The following is a 14796-nucleotide window of genomic DNA, read 5'->3' on the forward strand; positions in this document are numbered from 1 at the left end:
ACTTTCTAAAAGAAAAACATATGTCCCATTAAGTATAACAATACATCACTGCTTCAAAAGCATAAAAGACTAGCCTCTCTAACCTTTGCACTAAATCTCAAGGTTTTGGCAAATTTTCACATACAACTTTATGACACCTTGTGTTATAATAAAAGGGGGAAAAAGGGGTATTTTATCATAGCTTATGCTATTATTCTTACGCGGGGAACATTGGAAATCCCAGAAAAGTAGTAGATCAACTGGATAAATAAAAATATGAGCCTAGTTATTTCCATATAAAATTATTTAAATGCACAGTTGCAAAATATTAAATGAGTGCTAAAATTGCAACTGTGTAGTCACAATTCATTTGCTTCTGCAGATTTCTTCAAAGGAAAAATCTAATTTGGACATGTGTAGCACAGTGCAAGCAATCTAAATTACATGAGTGAAGAGGATGCATTTATTGACTTATTCATATCTTAGTTCTTTATTTCAGCTTCTAATTATGCTTGTTCATTTTGTTCTAATAGAATTTGTAAAAAATCTTGAAGGCAAAGATTTGTTTTTTTCCTAATTACAAAAAAGAAAACCTGCTGGAGCATTATGAGGACTAAAATATTATATCCAGTGTGCGTGCTGAATACTGTGAATGCTGTCCACAACTCTTAGTAGGGTGTAGGCAGACGATTCAGCATGTTCTGTTGTAACAAGGAATTGTATGCTGCTAACACAATAAATATATTTGGAGACTGGAACTAGATGATCTTTAAGGTCCCTTCCAACCCAAACCATTCTACAATTTCATATTAAAGAAATTTATATGAAGGAAGATGAAAGTAGATAGTTAAAATTTTACAACTAAATATCCAAGGCATTCTTCTTGAAGTCCTATTTTCACTACATGAGGTCTTAATCTTTACATTAATTCTGACACTGTTGCAATTATGATATCTGATTCAGGTAAGTTGTACTGCATATTTATGAGGAGGGCCTGCCAGTGAAAATTATGTTAGTTCAAGATTCATTCAATAAATGAAGCTTATCAATTTAGAATTATTGGGGGGGGGGAATAAAAATCAAATTCTTCTCTTACATTTTTAAATCTTTCTATGAAATTAGGAAAGGTTAGCAAACAGAAAATAAAACCATTTATATTGGATTGCTGTCCTGTTACTATTCATTTTCTGTATATGAATTTTAGGACCTGTCACTAGTGGATTTTCACAGGGTGCCATCCTCAGCCCTGTGCTCTTCAACATCTTCATAAATTACTTAGACACAGGACTGGAAGAGACACTAAGCAAGGTCACAGATGATACAAATGTAGGAGGATCTGTTGACTCTTGGAGGCAGGGAGGCCCTGCAGAGCGACCTCAGCAAATCACAGGAGTGGGCACAAGAATGGGCAAACACCAACCATATGAAGTTCAGTAAGAGAAAGTGCCAGATTCTGCACCTGGGGTGGGGCAACCCTGGATGGAGGGACAGACAGACTGGGAAATGAGATGCTGGAAAGCAGCGCCATGATAATGGACCTGGGGTCTTGGTCAAATGGAAGCTGAATATGAATCACCAGTGCCCTGGCAGCCAGGAGGGCCAACTGTGTCCTGTGATGCAAACTTAAATATTAGTTAGCCCAAAGGCTGTTTATCCAATGAACACTCTGACTTGGCTCCTGTCAAGGCTAACTTTTGAGAAGGTGGTTTCTATATATAGGAGGACAGTCAGCCACCAGAACATGTTTGCTGAAAGGCTGGCAAACAGAACAAGTACAAAGTGAGGACTCTTTTTAAGTAAACTCAATGCCTATCTCTGAATGATTACAGAGATAGAGCTAGCATTCCTTGAAAATCATCTTTCACAGTTTTTTCAACCTTTCACACTTTTCTTTCCAACATTCACTTTTGAGAAGGAAAAGCTGACTGCTCTAAGAGATAACTAATTCTTGACTCTCCCCTGCCCTTTCTTGAGACCTCTACTGTCGAGGAAAATTCCCTGAGCTAAGTAAACAGCCATCACCATGCAAACCAGCATGACCAGTAACAGAAATTCTGGAACAGTAAAAAAAAGCATGAGAGGGCAAACTCACATATTTGGTGCTGCAGACAAGGTAATGAGACACGTGCATATTGCTTACATTAAAATTTGGCAAACCCTATATACTTGTGTTTATTCTACACTAAAACCTTGCTTTAATCACATTCGTTTACATTGATAACCTAGTCACAAGAAGTATAAACACCTTCTAGGAAGACCACAGACCACTGCCAAAGGAATTAACACCAGTTACTAAAATAGTTTTTCTTGGGCTAGCTGTCTTTGGGCCATGGTATTTTCTTGAAACTACCAGCAAAGGGTATAAGAGGTGAGAATTTACTTAAAGATACTCAGGAAAAATATAAAGGACTAGGAAGAATATATGCATAACAGAAAAGGAGGTACAATAAAAAATGGGCATTGTATAAATAAAAGTAATAGACCCTCCAATTATACCCTACAGTTTTCCAAGAAAATATTTATCTGTCTAGAAACAGATCACCTTTTCAGCTACCAAATGTTTTCTTTTAGGCATGTATGGTGAAAAAATAAATATACATAAACATAAAGCATTGTTATTCTGCTCTCGGGAAAGAAAAAGACACAGGAGTCTCCTTTAGTGTGGGTAGTAACAAACTCTGCTCCTAGAACAGAAAAAAATTAGTAAACCACCACGCTATTACCTAAGTTCAGCAAGATGTTTTACAGAATTTACAGAATTTATTCTAATAGCCGTAGAAGAATAACGTGGTGGCTGTACATAATGGAGGGAATATATTAATAGAAAAGGGAAGAGCAACTGATGTTATCTGTCCTGAATTCTCTAAGGCCTTTGACATAAACTCTTGCTTGTTGGCTCCACCTTTCCTCTGGTTTTGGATGAAACAGAGAGATGGCATATTCATATCTTATAGCCTATTCATTGCCATAAGAAAACAGAAAAAATAATGTATGTCTGTGCAACTTAAGGAGACAACATTGCCAAAAGATTTTCCTAACACATAGTCTCTTGTAAACCAAAAGTTGGTGCAGGTATAATCCAAGACCTCTTCTATGTTTCAGAATTAAAATATCATCATGAGACTGATTGCAGAAAAATATACTGATGTGAAAAATGTTGCTTCCCAGAGCAGCCATTTATGTGGCTACAATAACAGGAGCAGGAGCAGTTCCCAGGAATTTGGTAATAAGATAGAGTCAGCTGAGCCAATGTCAAGATTCAAGATTTATAAGCGATACTAGGCCTTACCACTTCAAACTGCCTTTGACTATGTCTTACAAGCACAATATACCCAGAAGATATTAAAAACTGAGTAAATATACTACCAACACCTTTAATTTCAGAAGACAAATATTCAGTCAAAAAAGGCATACCTTTAGTCAACAGTTAGTACTGTGTTATGTAGTTATAAGCAACGTGACAAACTATAGAAATCACCATATTTTCTCTCTAGAAGCTTAAATCATAAACACAGCTACATGAAGTCCCCGTATACAATTGTAGCCACCATGAATTGCAGGAGACAGCTTGTTTTTCTCACTAATACAGCCCTCTCCAACCTGCTCTCACCATTACTGTATACAGTATTTCATTTGTGCTTACAAAAGCTCTCTGGTATCAAAACAGCAGTTTGCCTTGCAGGTGCACCAGTAGTAAAAGTTACAATTGACTTAAAACAAAAAATGAAAGGGATCTTACTGAACGTTTCTCTTTCTGATTTTTTTTCTTTTCTTCTGGGATTTTGGCATTCTCCACCCTATTTTCTAGATTCTATTAAAGAAAAAAACCCTGACTCCTATGCTAAATCAAAGATTTGTTTCAATCCTACTATTTCATGTCTTAATGCCATGCAGTTATACTTTCTATTAGTACTTTCTGCCATTTTGCACGATAACTGTATTTATGGTATTAGTTCAATATTCCATCTGCTTTTTCCTTTAGTTTAACAGCTCTGAGACAAGCTGTAACCCTCAACATATTATTAGGAATATCCTTAGATACCCAAACAAAGTTAATTATAAATAAATTAACTGAAGACAAGAGGAGCCACCCCTGTGCATTTATATCAGAGAGAAATTAAAAAGTGCAACTAAGGTCTTGAATATCATCAGACCTTATCCAAATTCATACAGATCTTAGCCAAGCTAACATTGTGTCATTAAAAAAAACATAAATATTCGCAGAAATGTCCAGACTATAAATACTTAATGTTTATTATAATATTCTCAAGAAAGGAATATATCTCTGTACCCCAAATATTAAAAAAAAAATTATTTACATTGGGTTATAAAGCTAATTTTCTTTTCACAAAATCCATGAAGACAACAGAAATATTCTAAGATTCCCACAGAGCATCCTATTATTATTACAGTATTGGTCTAAACTGCTGCAATTTTATTTTAGGAACACTGTAGTTCAAATTGTTCTGATAGAGGAGGCCGATTGAAACTTCCTGTTTTTCAAAAGACAGATTTTTCCTTTCAAGCACATTTCAGTTGCAAGTAGCATATGAAATTTCAAAACAGAGGCATTAACTCCTAATAGTCCAGTGCACAGAGCACACTGTACGTAGCTTCACAACCAAAAAATACACTGCAAAACACAGTGACCAAAGCTGAGCCCATCGCCTGTGGTTGAGCAGGAGGTACAGCCTGCATCCATAGGTAATCCACATGCTCTGCAAGTGGGCAATCATTGCACTTGATCCCAGGCCTCCCTGGGATAGGATGTTCAATACTTCCAGCCAAAATCTAGCATGAGGACACAGTGCTCCAAGCAGGGCAGTACTTTGTTTTATTTCTGTTCTTCTCTTTAGCTAGACTAAACTTAGTCACAAGGCCAGTGATACTAATTTCTTGTTCTAGGTTTTACATATTTTTTACCCTCTCAGACCATTAAGCATCTGCATAGTTTTGATCATCACAGTACTTTCACAGACTTCAAAGGGGCAGGCACAATCTAGGTGTATATGTATCTACTGAACCATGGTTTCAGGTGGTGTTCTCTGAACTGGTGAGAACAGTCCGTACCATTCAAAAGTACAGCTTATTTGCATATCATACTTATCTGACAAATCATACCTGCTGCATTTGTTCTTCCTCTGAAAATATCATCATATGCCTTCCATTGAGGAGTCACCTGGTAGGCGTGGATGAACACCACAAAAACCACCACCAGGCACATTAATGGCACCAGAGCAGCAGTGAAGAGAGCAGCATAAGCATTTGGAATGAAACACCTGATGGAAAAAAAATGGAAAAAAAATGCTGTTGATAAGCATAAGCAACACCTTGAAAGGCCATAAATAGAATACAGAAAGAAATATTGTTGAAAAAGGATGTGCTTTACAAACCACAAATTCTTTAACTCTGTTCCCAGAGTAACCTTGATAGGTTCCTTTGTGTTCTGTTGGTTCTTATCTCATACTTATATTTTAAGAAGTATAACTTCTGCTCTCCCAGTATGCATGTTATATTTAGCTTAACCAATTTTGGAAAAATTTAAACTTGCAATGAAAAATATTATATTTTAACAAACTACATGCTGCTATATTCATTTCCAGGGATCATTCTTAGTCACCAATTTCTAAAAGGACATTATGCAATTTTTTATACCTAGCTCCTGAAAGCACAAATTAAATTCTGAAAACTGTCTTTTTTAAAATAAATGAATGAGTCCTAAAGACAATTTAACTATTCCTTATCAAGTCATTTGATCACAGAAAACCAAATTCTCACTCCCTCCCCATTTTTTTTCCCCACAATTGTTTGGTCTCTCCTTGCCCTTTTTATTTATTTAAGTTATAATTATTTTTAAAGATGTTTCAAGAACATGAATTATCCCTGAAAGAGTCAGATTATGCATATATGATGATGACTTGAGGAAAATGGACATGATAGTTAAAGAGAGCTCTCAGGGGTATGAGAGAGCAGGGTTGTCTGTGCTCTCCCTGGAGACCAGTATGTGCTTTGCAGCCACTGACCCACTCTTCAGATGACGCACAACAGAGCAGCCCAAGGGACGGCACAGGAGTCAGCATGTCTAGAGATTATATGATCACTGCTATCCCTATTTAGAGGGTGTAACTTACAGCCCTTCTGTTTCTCAGATCAGCTTGTCTAAGTGAGCTTAGCATTGATGCCGATATATGTCTCAGAGAGGCCTAGGTACATGTTTCACTGACATACCTGGTTGAATAAACCTTCTGGATCTGCTTAGGTGTACTTTCATATACTGACAGGAAGTTACGATTTCATCCTGCATTGTATCTTTCAGAACAACAGTCATGCATACTCAGTGATACCAAAAATAATCTCAACCACAATCTAGATACCTTTCACAGCTCTCTGCAGAATGTAGGGCCTAGGTCAGACACCAAGCTTTGATATCATCTGATAACATAACTGAACAAGTAAGCATCAAGGAGAGTAGGAACTCTGCATTGCAATTCAGTGTTTGTTCTTTTTCTCATAGAAGAGATACTTCAGTCCTTTACTTATCTTGGTGGCCCTTCACTGAAATTTGTACAGTCTGTCCATGTCCCTTTTGTACTGAGAAGACCAGAACTGAACCCAGTACTCCAGGTGTGACTTCATGAATGCTGAGGAGAGGGAAGGTTGACCTGCTCTCAACATGGTTGATATGGGACACAACATCCCATTCATTTTATCCTTCCAATTTTGACTATTTCTTAGGTATGAAAGTTATTTTTGTTCCCCAAATGTATTCTTGAGTTGGCAAAATTAGCACTAAGAAACGAAACAATAATACCATGACCTATGCTGCTTTTAATGATTATACTGAAGGCAAGAATCTTAGCACAAGAATAATCCTCTATAAAATCATATTTATGTTCTCAAATCTGTATTTTTTTCAACTTGATGAATTTTTATATTTCAAAGACCATATACACTCCAAAAAAAAACCTACCAGAATTTCTTGAAACTTTATTATGGACACTACTTTATATTCAGTTAAAAAAGCTGTATAAAAATGAAAACCTACAAAGATGCATCACTTTTACTAATAACCTTAGGTACTGCTCTAAAAAATATATTGGAAAGTTATGTAAAGAAATACATAAAGCCATATTAATCTTTGAAGCTTACTTATATTTTTTTATTGAAGCAATGGTGTGCAAGTCAATGACAATCATGTCATCCTATAAGACTTATTATATATAGTCATGTGATGATGAATGTTGATGGATATATTTTATTATGGAAATCATATGGGATAATATTATTGGGACCAACTGCAATTATTTATTATACTTAATACTGGGGACACAGCTATTAATCCATTATCATGACACATTTGTTGCATGGAACTACTGTGTCTTGCCTATTCCTAGCACTGGATAGAAACATTAAAAAATACCTCAAAATATCAGCTAAGTTGATGTTTCAGAAAACAACTACTCTATTTTAAAAGACTAGAAAGACTGATGTAGAAACTTGAAAAAACAACATAATTATAAACCTTATTTGTCTGAAGACAAGCATTATTTACTGCAGTATAGCTTTACAGCAAGTTCCTTTTTTCTTTACTTTTTTAAGGCCCTAGATTTCTGTAAGTATTTTGTTTTGTTTGTTTTGAATTTTAGTGATAGCAAAAAATAACTAAACAACCAAAAAAAATCTATCCACTGAAATACGCCTTCTGCAAGAGAGATTAAAAAAAAACAAAACAAAACAAAACAAGCAACCAACCAAATAAACAAGAAAAAAAAAAAAAGCCAAAAAGCCAACAGAAAAACAGCACTTTTAGCTTTTTCAGAGGTTCTCATTGTATTACAGAGATATTGTGACTTCCTAGTAACACGTCCTTTTATCAGAATGAATTTTTTTTCCTTTCACCCTTTTGAGAATTTTTGATCCCAGCTTAGGTCTCTTCTAGCATTGGAAAGATAGTAATTTAGCATTTGTCCCAGACTGTCCTTCTTCACTCTTGTTAACTGACTGCAGGGCTCAACTTTGGTTCTGTGCTAACTACTTTGTTTTGACCACTGATTTTGTCTTGATTGCTATAAATTTCTCTGTTAATTTTGTGTGAGGACTTAAAGAATGCAATTGCATGTCTCAAAACACTGTGCCTGTAAGAAAAGCTATCAACAGGAACTTGAGATAAGTACCTTTTTATAGGAAAGTGATAAAAGAAACTGATAGAATGTTTAACTGGCCCCCATAACTGCTTGTCTTTTCAGTTTATCAAATTTTGTGATTTTTTTGTGTTTTAATTGTCAGGAACTTGTTGGGAGACCAAATATTAGTATGATTACACTAGAAAAAAACACTTTATGTATTGTTAGTTAGATTTTTGCTGAGTTTGTCTTTTTACTAAAAAATAATGGTGTGGGAAAAGCTTTGACTTTTATCTATGGTTATACTATTTTATTTCAACCAGTTGAGAATTAGAAAATTCAACCAAATTTAGCATGGGAGTTGGTTCAAGAATTTATGCATATTGAAATCATTCAAACATGTATTAACCTTCAGAGTTCTCCCACAGAAGGCTTTTAATTATCATAACCTGGCAAAATTTTTCAGAAACATCAGAAATATTAATAAGTAACATAAATGATCTCAAGAAAATAAAATAAAATATGACTTGGGAAATAACTGAATCCTCTTTCCTAAATCAGAATGATGGACAGCCACGGACTAAAACTGTGTCATGGATAAAATTTAGAAAAGCCTTTTACCACCTGTCAAGACCTGTAACTGTTTTTGAAAATACTTGTATTCTCACATTGATATGTCAGATCTACTGTTAGGTTTTCTAGCATGTGTCTTAAGAGGATAATTTAACCTCACCTCACTTCTTTTACCTATTCCAATCAATAGAGTAACTACAGTACCCTGTGGACTACACATGCTTCTAATTCGTGGGTGCAATTTCCTGTAGCAGTAATTGCAAAGGAATGTAATGCAAACAATTTGCCAACTGAAAATAAAATTTAATAATATTAATATCATTATTATTATTATTATTATTATTATTATTATTATTATTATTAATAATAATAATAATAATAATAATAATAATAATAATAATAATAGTAAAGAGAGCTAAAAAACCAATTAAATTTGGAAGATAATTAATGTCACTTATGACCCCATCAACAGTAGCCATAGCTTTTGTTTTGTGTTAAAATTAAATCACAACAGAGCTTTAATCTATCCTCTGGAGAACTAAGTATAGGCTCAATTTTAAGATGTGCTTGTCTGAAATTTTTTTTTATATAAGAACCTTTTTTTAACATGAGAACTTTTTTGTATTTTGTGTGAGAACTTTGTGTGCTAAAACTTAATTTCTCATGGTGTGTAGAATTACACAGTGGGACAGGAATATGGGTCCCTTCCAAAGCAGAATATTCTGTAATTCTGTCATCATCTACAAAACTTCTCCAACAATATGTTGATAAGGCTGAGAAAAAACCCTATTTTGAAGCTTTTAGAGAACAGGAAGACACATCCTCAACAAACCCATTCACATTTGCTTCAGTGTCCAAAGGTAATCATCAATTGTGCTGCAAGACCTGGTCATCCCCTTGAGTCTTGGCTGACTGAGAAAATACATGTCATAATACTTGACATGTATTTGTTTGGGATACCCCTGTATGGAACTTAAAAATCAACACTTGTTGTGTAATTCTGTAGCTAATTTCAAGCTCCAAATGTACTTGATAGAAGACACCTGAATTTGCAAGACAAGCCACTTTATAGTATATCACTTGGATTAGTCTGGGGATATTCTAATGAAAAATGACTGAGCCTAACTGTACATGCTGGTCTTAGGTGCAGGATAGTAGTTCCATCCATTTGCCCAAATTGTGTTTTTCACTATTCATCAGCAGGAAGGACATGACAGGAACTTAATTCTCCTGAACAAAGCTAAGAATGGATCAGTAATATACGTGCCCCAGATACAGTGGGATTAAAGATAGGTTTTAGTTAAGATAGTTTTTACACAGAACCAGTGGGTTCTAGAAAATGTTATGTGGCAGGTACATGCCTTCAGTCATGGACCAGATATGAGTTAGAGATCTTAACCTGCAATTCCAACAACTGTCAAAAAATGGCTTTACAAAGTCATTGGTATTAGATATGTTACTATTAAAGGAGCAAGGGTATCTTGTTCCTTGCATCTTGCATCTTACTGCAACTGAATGCACTATTACCATTCACAATAGCAGCAACTGAAAAAGCCTGAGCCACAGAAATGGCTATTCAAACATCAGAACTTTCTCAACCACTCTAACCCGTAATTTCCCTTCAGGAAATTAGCCCAAATACCTGGCTAAAATCCGTATTCTAATAGTTGGTAGTCAGAAATTGGGAGCTGTGTCTACTGAGAATTGGGTTGATGATTGCAATTGGATTTTTACATTTGATGATTGGAATAGCTGTTGTACATTTTATGCTTACTGGCATTATTACTTCTGTTGCTTCTGTCTTTTCTCCTTTGTCTTTTCTATGTATGCACCACCCCTGTGGAAAACCCACAAACTGAGTCCCTGGAAGACAGTATTTGAGACATGGGGTGGTGTGAGGGCTCAAAGAATGCAGTCACCTAGCCAGGACACTGTCCCCATAAAATAAGCCATGACAATGGAATTGGAGATAAGTACAGATGGCAAAACAGGAAGACATTAACTCCAGGCCTAACGAAGGTGAAGATTTGGAATTAGTATACAAGACAAAATTTCAATGTACAGACTGTGAGGTCTGTAAAACTTCTCTGGACAAAAAATACACACAGTGAAAACTGTGAGATAGGATGCACATGCCAGCCAAAGTTGTCAAACTCTGAACTCGGACTGTATAAAAGCAGTACCTTCAGGTGAGCAACAAGGAGACCCCCATCACTGAAGACCAGGATGTAAACGGACCAGAGGGATGCTGCAGGCATCCATGTGGTGAATATGATATCTTTTCAACTTCTGCTTCATCTCTCACTCTGTTTCTTTCCTCCCTATCCCCATCCCTATCACTTTCCTATTTTTTTCTATCTCTCTACCTTACATTTACTGTTAAATTTAATCTGTCCTACTGACTTCAGCATATGGTCTCATTTGCACCTGAATTTGGCCAGAAGCATCTCTTATAATCAGATCATAATACTTTGACAGTAAGATATTCCTATTGGTTGTTTCTCTTGCACTATTCCTATCTAAACTAATTCAATTTCACCATCTTCAAGACTTCAGCTTGTATCCTCCCAGTCTCCTATTTCATGCACGGTGTCACTTTAAACAGTACTTTTTTTCCATCTCAAATGTTTCTAAACATATATATATATATGTTTATATAAAAAGAACAGAACATAAAGCATATTTTCAAAAGCTCTGTGTATGTCTCTATTGTGAAAGGTCTGTTCCATGAAAGAGGCTAAAAATAAATTTAGAAAGGTTGTCTGTAGTATACTTCTCCTCCAAGGTATAATTCCATACTAGTATGTAATGACTTGTTAATCATTTTATAACTGGAAAAAAACTTAATATTGAAACTAATTAGCTATTTTTCCTTCAATACAAATCATTAAGACAATTTATATGTTGCTTTTTTCAGGCCTAGAATGTTGAGAAATAGCTTTAGTATATAAAATATTTTCTCATTGATGTCTATACTGCAGATATCAATTTAATTTAAATTGCTATTTTCAAATACAACAAACACAGAAAGATTAGGGAAAATTAAGAGACATCTTTCCCTTTGGAAAAGATGTAGCCTTAGAAAATTATATACATTTAAATCTATAAATTGACAAAATTAACCTACTTATTGGCCAGCTAGAATCACTGATTTACCTTGATTTTCCTTTCTTCCCTTTCCTTTCTTCCTGCCTCAAATCTATTAAAGCAGATTCTTCTCAACGGGATAAAGCATGTTATCTGACATTTCAATTTTTTTCTGCAGCTCTTCACTGAATACTGAATATGTTGGTAATGACAAAGTCTTCTCTGATTCCTTAAAACATCACACTTCCTAAAATCTGGAGAGGTATTTCAGCTACATGATACAGAAGGTCATTCTTTCTCTTTTTTTTTCCACTAATACTTTTAAAGGAAACACAAGAAACAATTGACAACATATATACTGGAACTACTGTTAGCACAATTACATAATTAATATTAAAAAAGGAAAACAAAAATAAGTAACAAGCGACATTGCTAAGGAAATGACAATTGTTAAAAAATGGAAGGACTGACATTCTTTGTTCCCTTCTGAGCAACAAATATTTAAAATTGTAAAATTTAACAATTGCTCAATATGGTAAAAACAGTTTCGTTTCATTATTCTATTACCTTGAATTCCAAGGACAATATCTTTTGTCTGTATCTTGAAACTATAAAAGGCTAAATTTGACAAAAAATCACAAGTGCCCTTATCTATCAAACATCTGATGTTCTGAGACACTGAGTTTTACAGCAAAGCATTTTACAGGAAAACGAGAATAATATTAATTTACTTTAAAATGGCACTCAGGAAAACAATGGGTTTAACAACTGTTTAAGACCAAGTCAGTGGTGGATAAACCCTTCAAGGAGATTAAACAGATTGGCTCTTGCAGTGTCAAAGCCTATTTGACCTGATTAATCAACCTGATCAGATTATGGATTTCCACTCTTCTTCCTTTTATGTCGTAACAGTTATCCTTTTCCATAAATACATTAACCAACAATAAAACAATAGATTCACAATATCCTAGAAGGGTTTGCATTGGAAGGGATCTTAAAGTTCATCTTGTTCCAACTGCACTACCATGGGCAGGGACACCTGCTATTAGATCTGGTTGCTCCAATTTGTATCCAACCTGGTCTTGAACATTTCCAGGGATGGAGCATCCAGAGCTTTTCTGGGCACTGTGTTCCACGATGTGTTTCAGTCCTGTAACATCCTTACAGGAAATAATTTCTTCCTCATAACTATTCTAATTCTCTTTTATTTTTCTACTCCCCTGACAGGGAATGAAACATGTGGGCATGCTAAGCTTATCATGGGTATCATTTGAGATGGCAGACATTAGTTATTGAGGAAATTCAGGTCACATGAGAGAAATTTCTGTTTCTACAGTAGGCAATATTCTAGAAATTTCTACATTATAAAAAAAATTCATATTGCTGAAGGTACATGGGTTTAGACTTAGTCATCAGTCAACTTCACACAGTCTTCTATACATATTAACAACAGTTCCTGCAACACCCTGGAAAAAGACCACACTTTTTTAAACTGAGTGAAACTGAATTAGAGTGTGGCCCAATTTGATATGCTTTATGGCTATCTTGGAGGATAGAAGGTGATCTAGTATTTATTTGGAGTTTTTTATGAGCTTTACTACACAAATAAAAACTACATGTTTCATCAAGGCAGATGTTGAAAAATATTTGAAGGGCAATTTAATGTAATTATTCCTCAAAATATTTCATCTAAGAATTTTGAAAAACTGAGAACTGTTGACAGTCTTTTTCAATATGTCTTGGAATATAGTGAAGAATTTGAGATTACTAGATATATATTAATATTTCACTAAAGCCAGAAACCAAAAAAATAGGAGACATGAGAAAGCATTCAGCTCATGATCAACATTTTTTTGGACAACAGACTATATCAGGCAGAATTTATTTCATTATTTCACAAGTTTACAGGTTTGGTTTATAAATAGACTTGATACCTTTTACACTATTTAAATTACAAAGAAGGAGGCAATACAAAGAAAGAAACGTAAAACACACTGCATAGCTAATGCACTCACTAGCTAATTTTATTTCTAAAATAGAATCTGGAAATTACTACGGACCACTGTAACAGTGACAGGAGTTGTAATTTTATACTGTTCTGAAGAAGTAAAGGTCATACTTGGATCTACAAAAAGTTGTCTACTCTGCAACACACATAGGTAAACTTTTTGCTCTAATCAGTCTTACAAATACCTCACAGTGGCATGCTGAGCCTGTGTTGTGGTTTAATCCTAGTTAACAGGTAAGGGCCAGTTGGTCACTCCCCCCATCCATCCTTTTAGTGGAGAGAACTGGAAATGAAATGTAAAGCTTGTGGGTTGAGTTTAAGATCTATTTAATAATGGAAATAAAACAGTATAGCAATACTGAATATGATTATAATGACAATGATGATGATAATAATAAAGGTAATAATAGAAATATTAACAATAATAATGAGAGATAGTAACTGAACCTGGAAGAAACAAGGGATACACTATATAGATGCACATCACCACTGGCTCATGCCCGGCCCATTCCTGAACTATCTGTTCCCTACTAGGTGACTCTCTCTGTTTATATACTGGATATTCTCTAGTGTGGAATATCCCTTTGGCCAGTTTGTGTTACCTGTCCTGGCCATGCTTTCTCGCAGCTTTTTGTGCAGCTCCTCACTGGCATTGAATGAAATACTGCAAAGTTCTGGACTTAGGGTGAGTACTATGCAGTAACAGCCAAATCATCAGGGTGTTGACAACATTATTTTCATCCTGAATACAAAACACACAGCGCTGTGTACTAGCTACTATGAAGAAAATTACATCTGCACCAGTCAAAACCAGAACAGTCTGCTTTTGGCAAATTTCAAGAACAAAAATTGAATGAAAAAAGTTCGCAGAAGAGCCATGAAAGCCACCAGAGGTTTCACATTTGCTCTGCTTTGAACACATGGGAAAGAAGTATTTATGATATGTTTTGGTTTGTTTGGTTTGTGGAGTTTTTGCCAATGGGAAGGACCACTTACTGGAAAACTACAAGTAGGCAAGGAACTGGC

At 35.1% G+C, this 14796-nt stretch overlaps 1 protein-coding gene across 6 annotated transcripts in view; it reads right to left on the bottom strand.

Moving 5' to 3' along the window:
* Nucleotides 1-14796, bottom strand: part of ADGRV1 (adhesion G protein-coupled receptor V1) — a 253862-nt gene that overhangs the window by 40259 nt on the left and 198807 nt on the right. For 5 of the 6 annotated variants that reach the window (XM_072922272.1, XM_030258698.4, XM_030258702.4 and 2 more), the window contains one exon: nt 5101-5258. The exons of the other annotated variant lie outside the window; for it this stretch is intronic. In XM_072922272.1, the coding sequence (XP_072778373.1) occupies nt 5101-5258 (158 nt within the window). The remainder of the gene's footprint in view (nt 1-5100; nt 5259-14796) is intronic. 6 annotated transcript variants of the gene reach the window in all.

This window comes from Taeniopygia guttata, chromosome Z, assembly GCF_048771995.1.
Source record: "Taeniopygia guttata chromosome Z, bTaeGut7.mat, whole genome shotgun sequence".
Lineage (NCBI taxonomy): Eukaryota > Metazoa > Chordata > Aves > Passeriformes > Estrildidae > Taeniopygia > Taeniopygia guttata.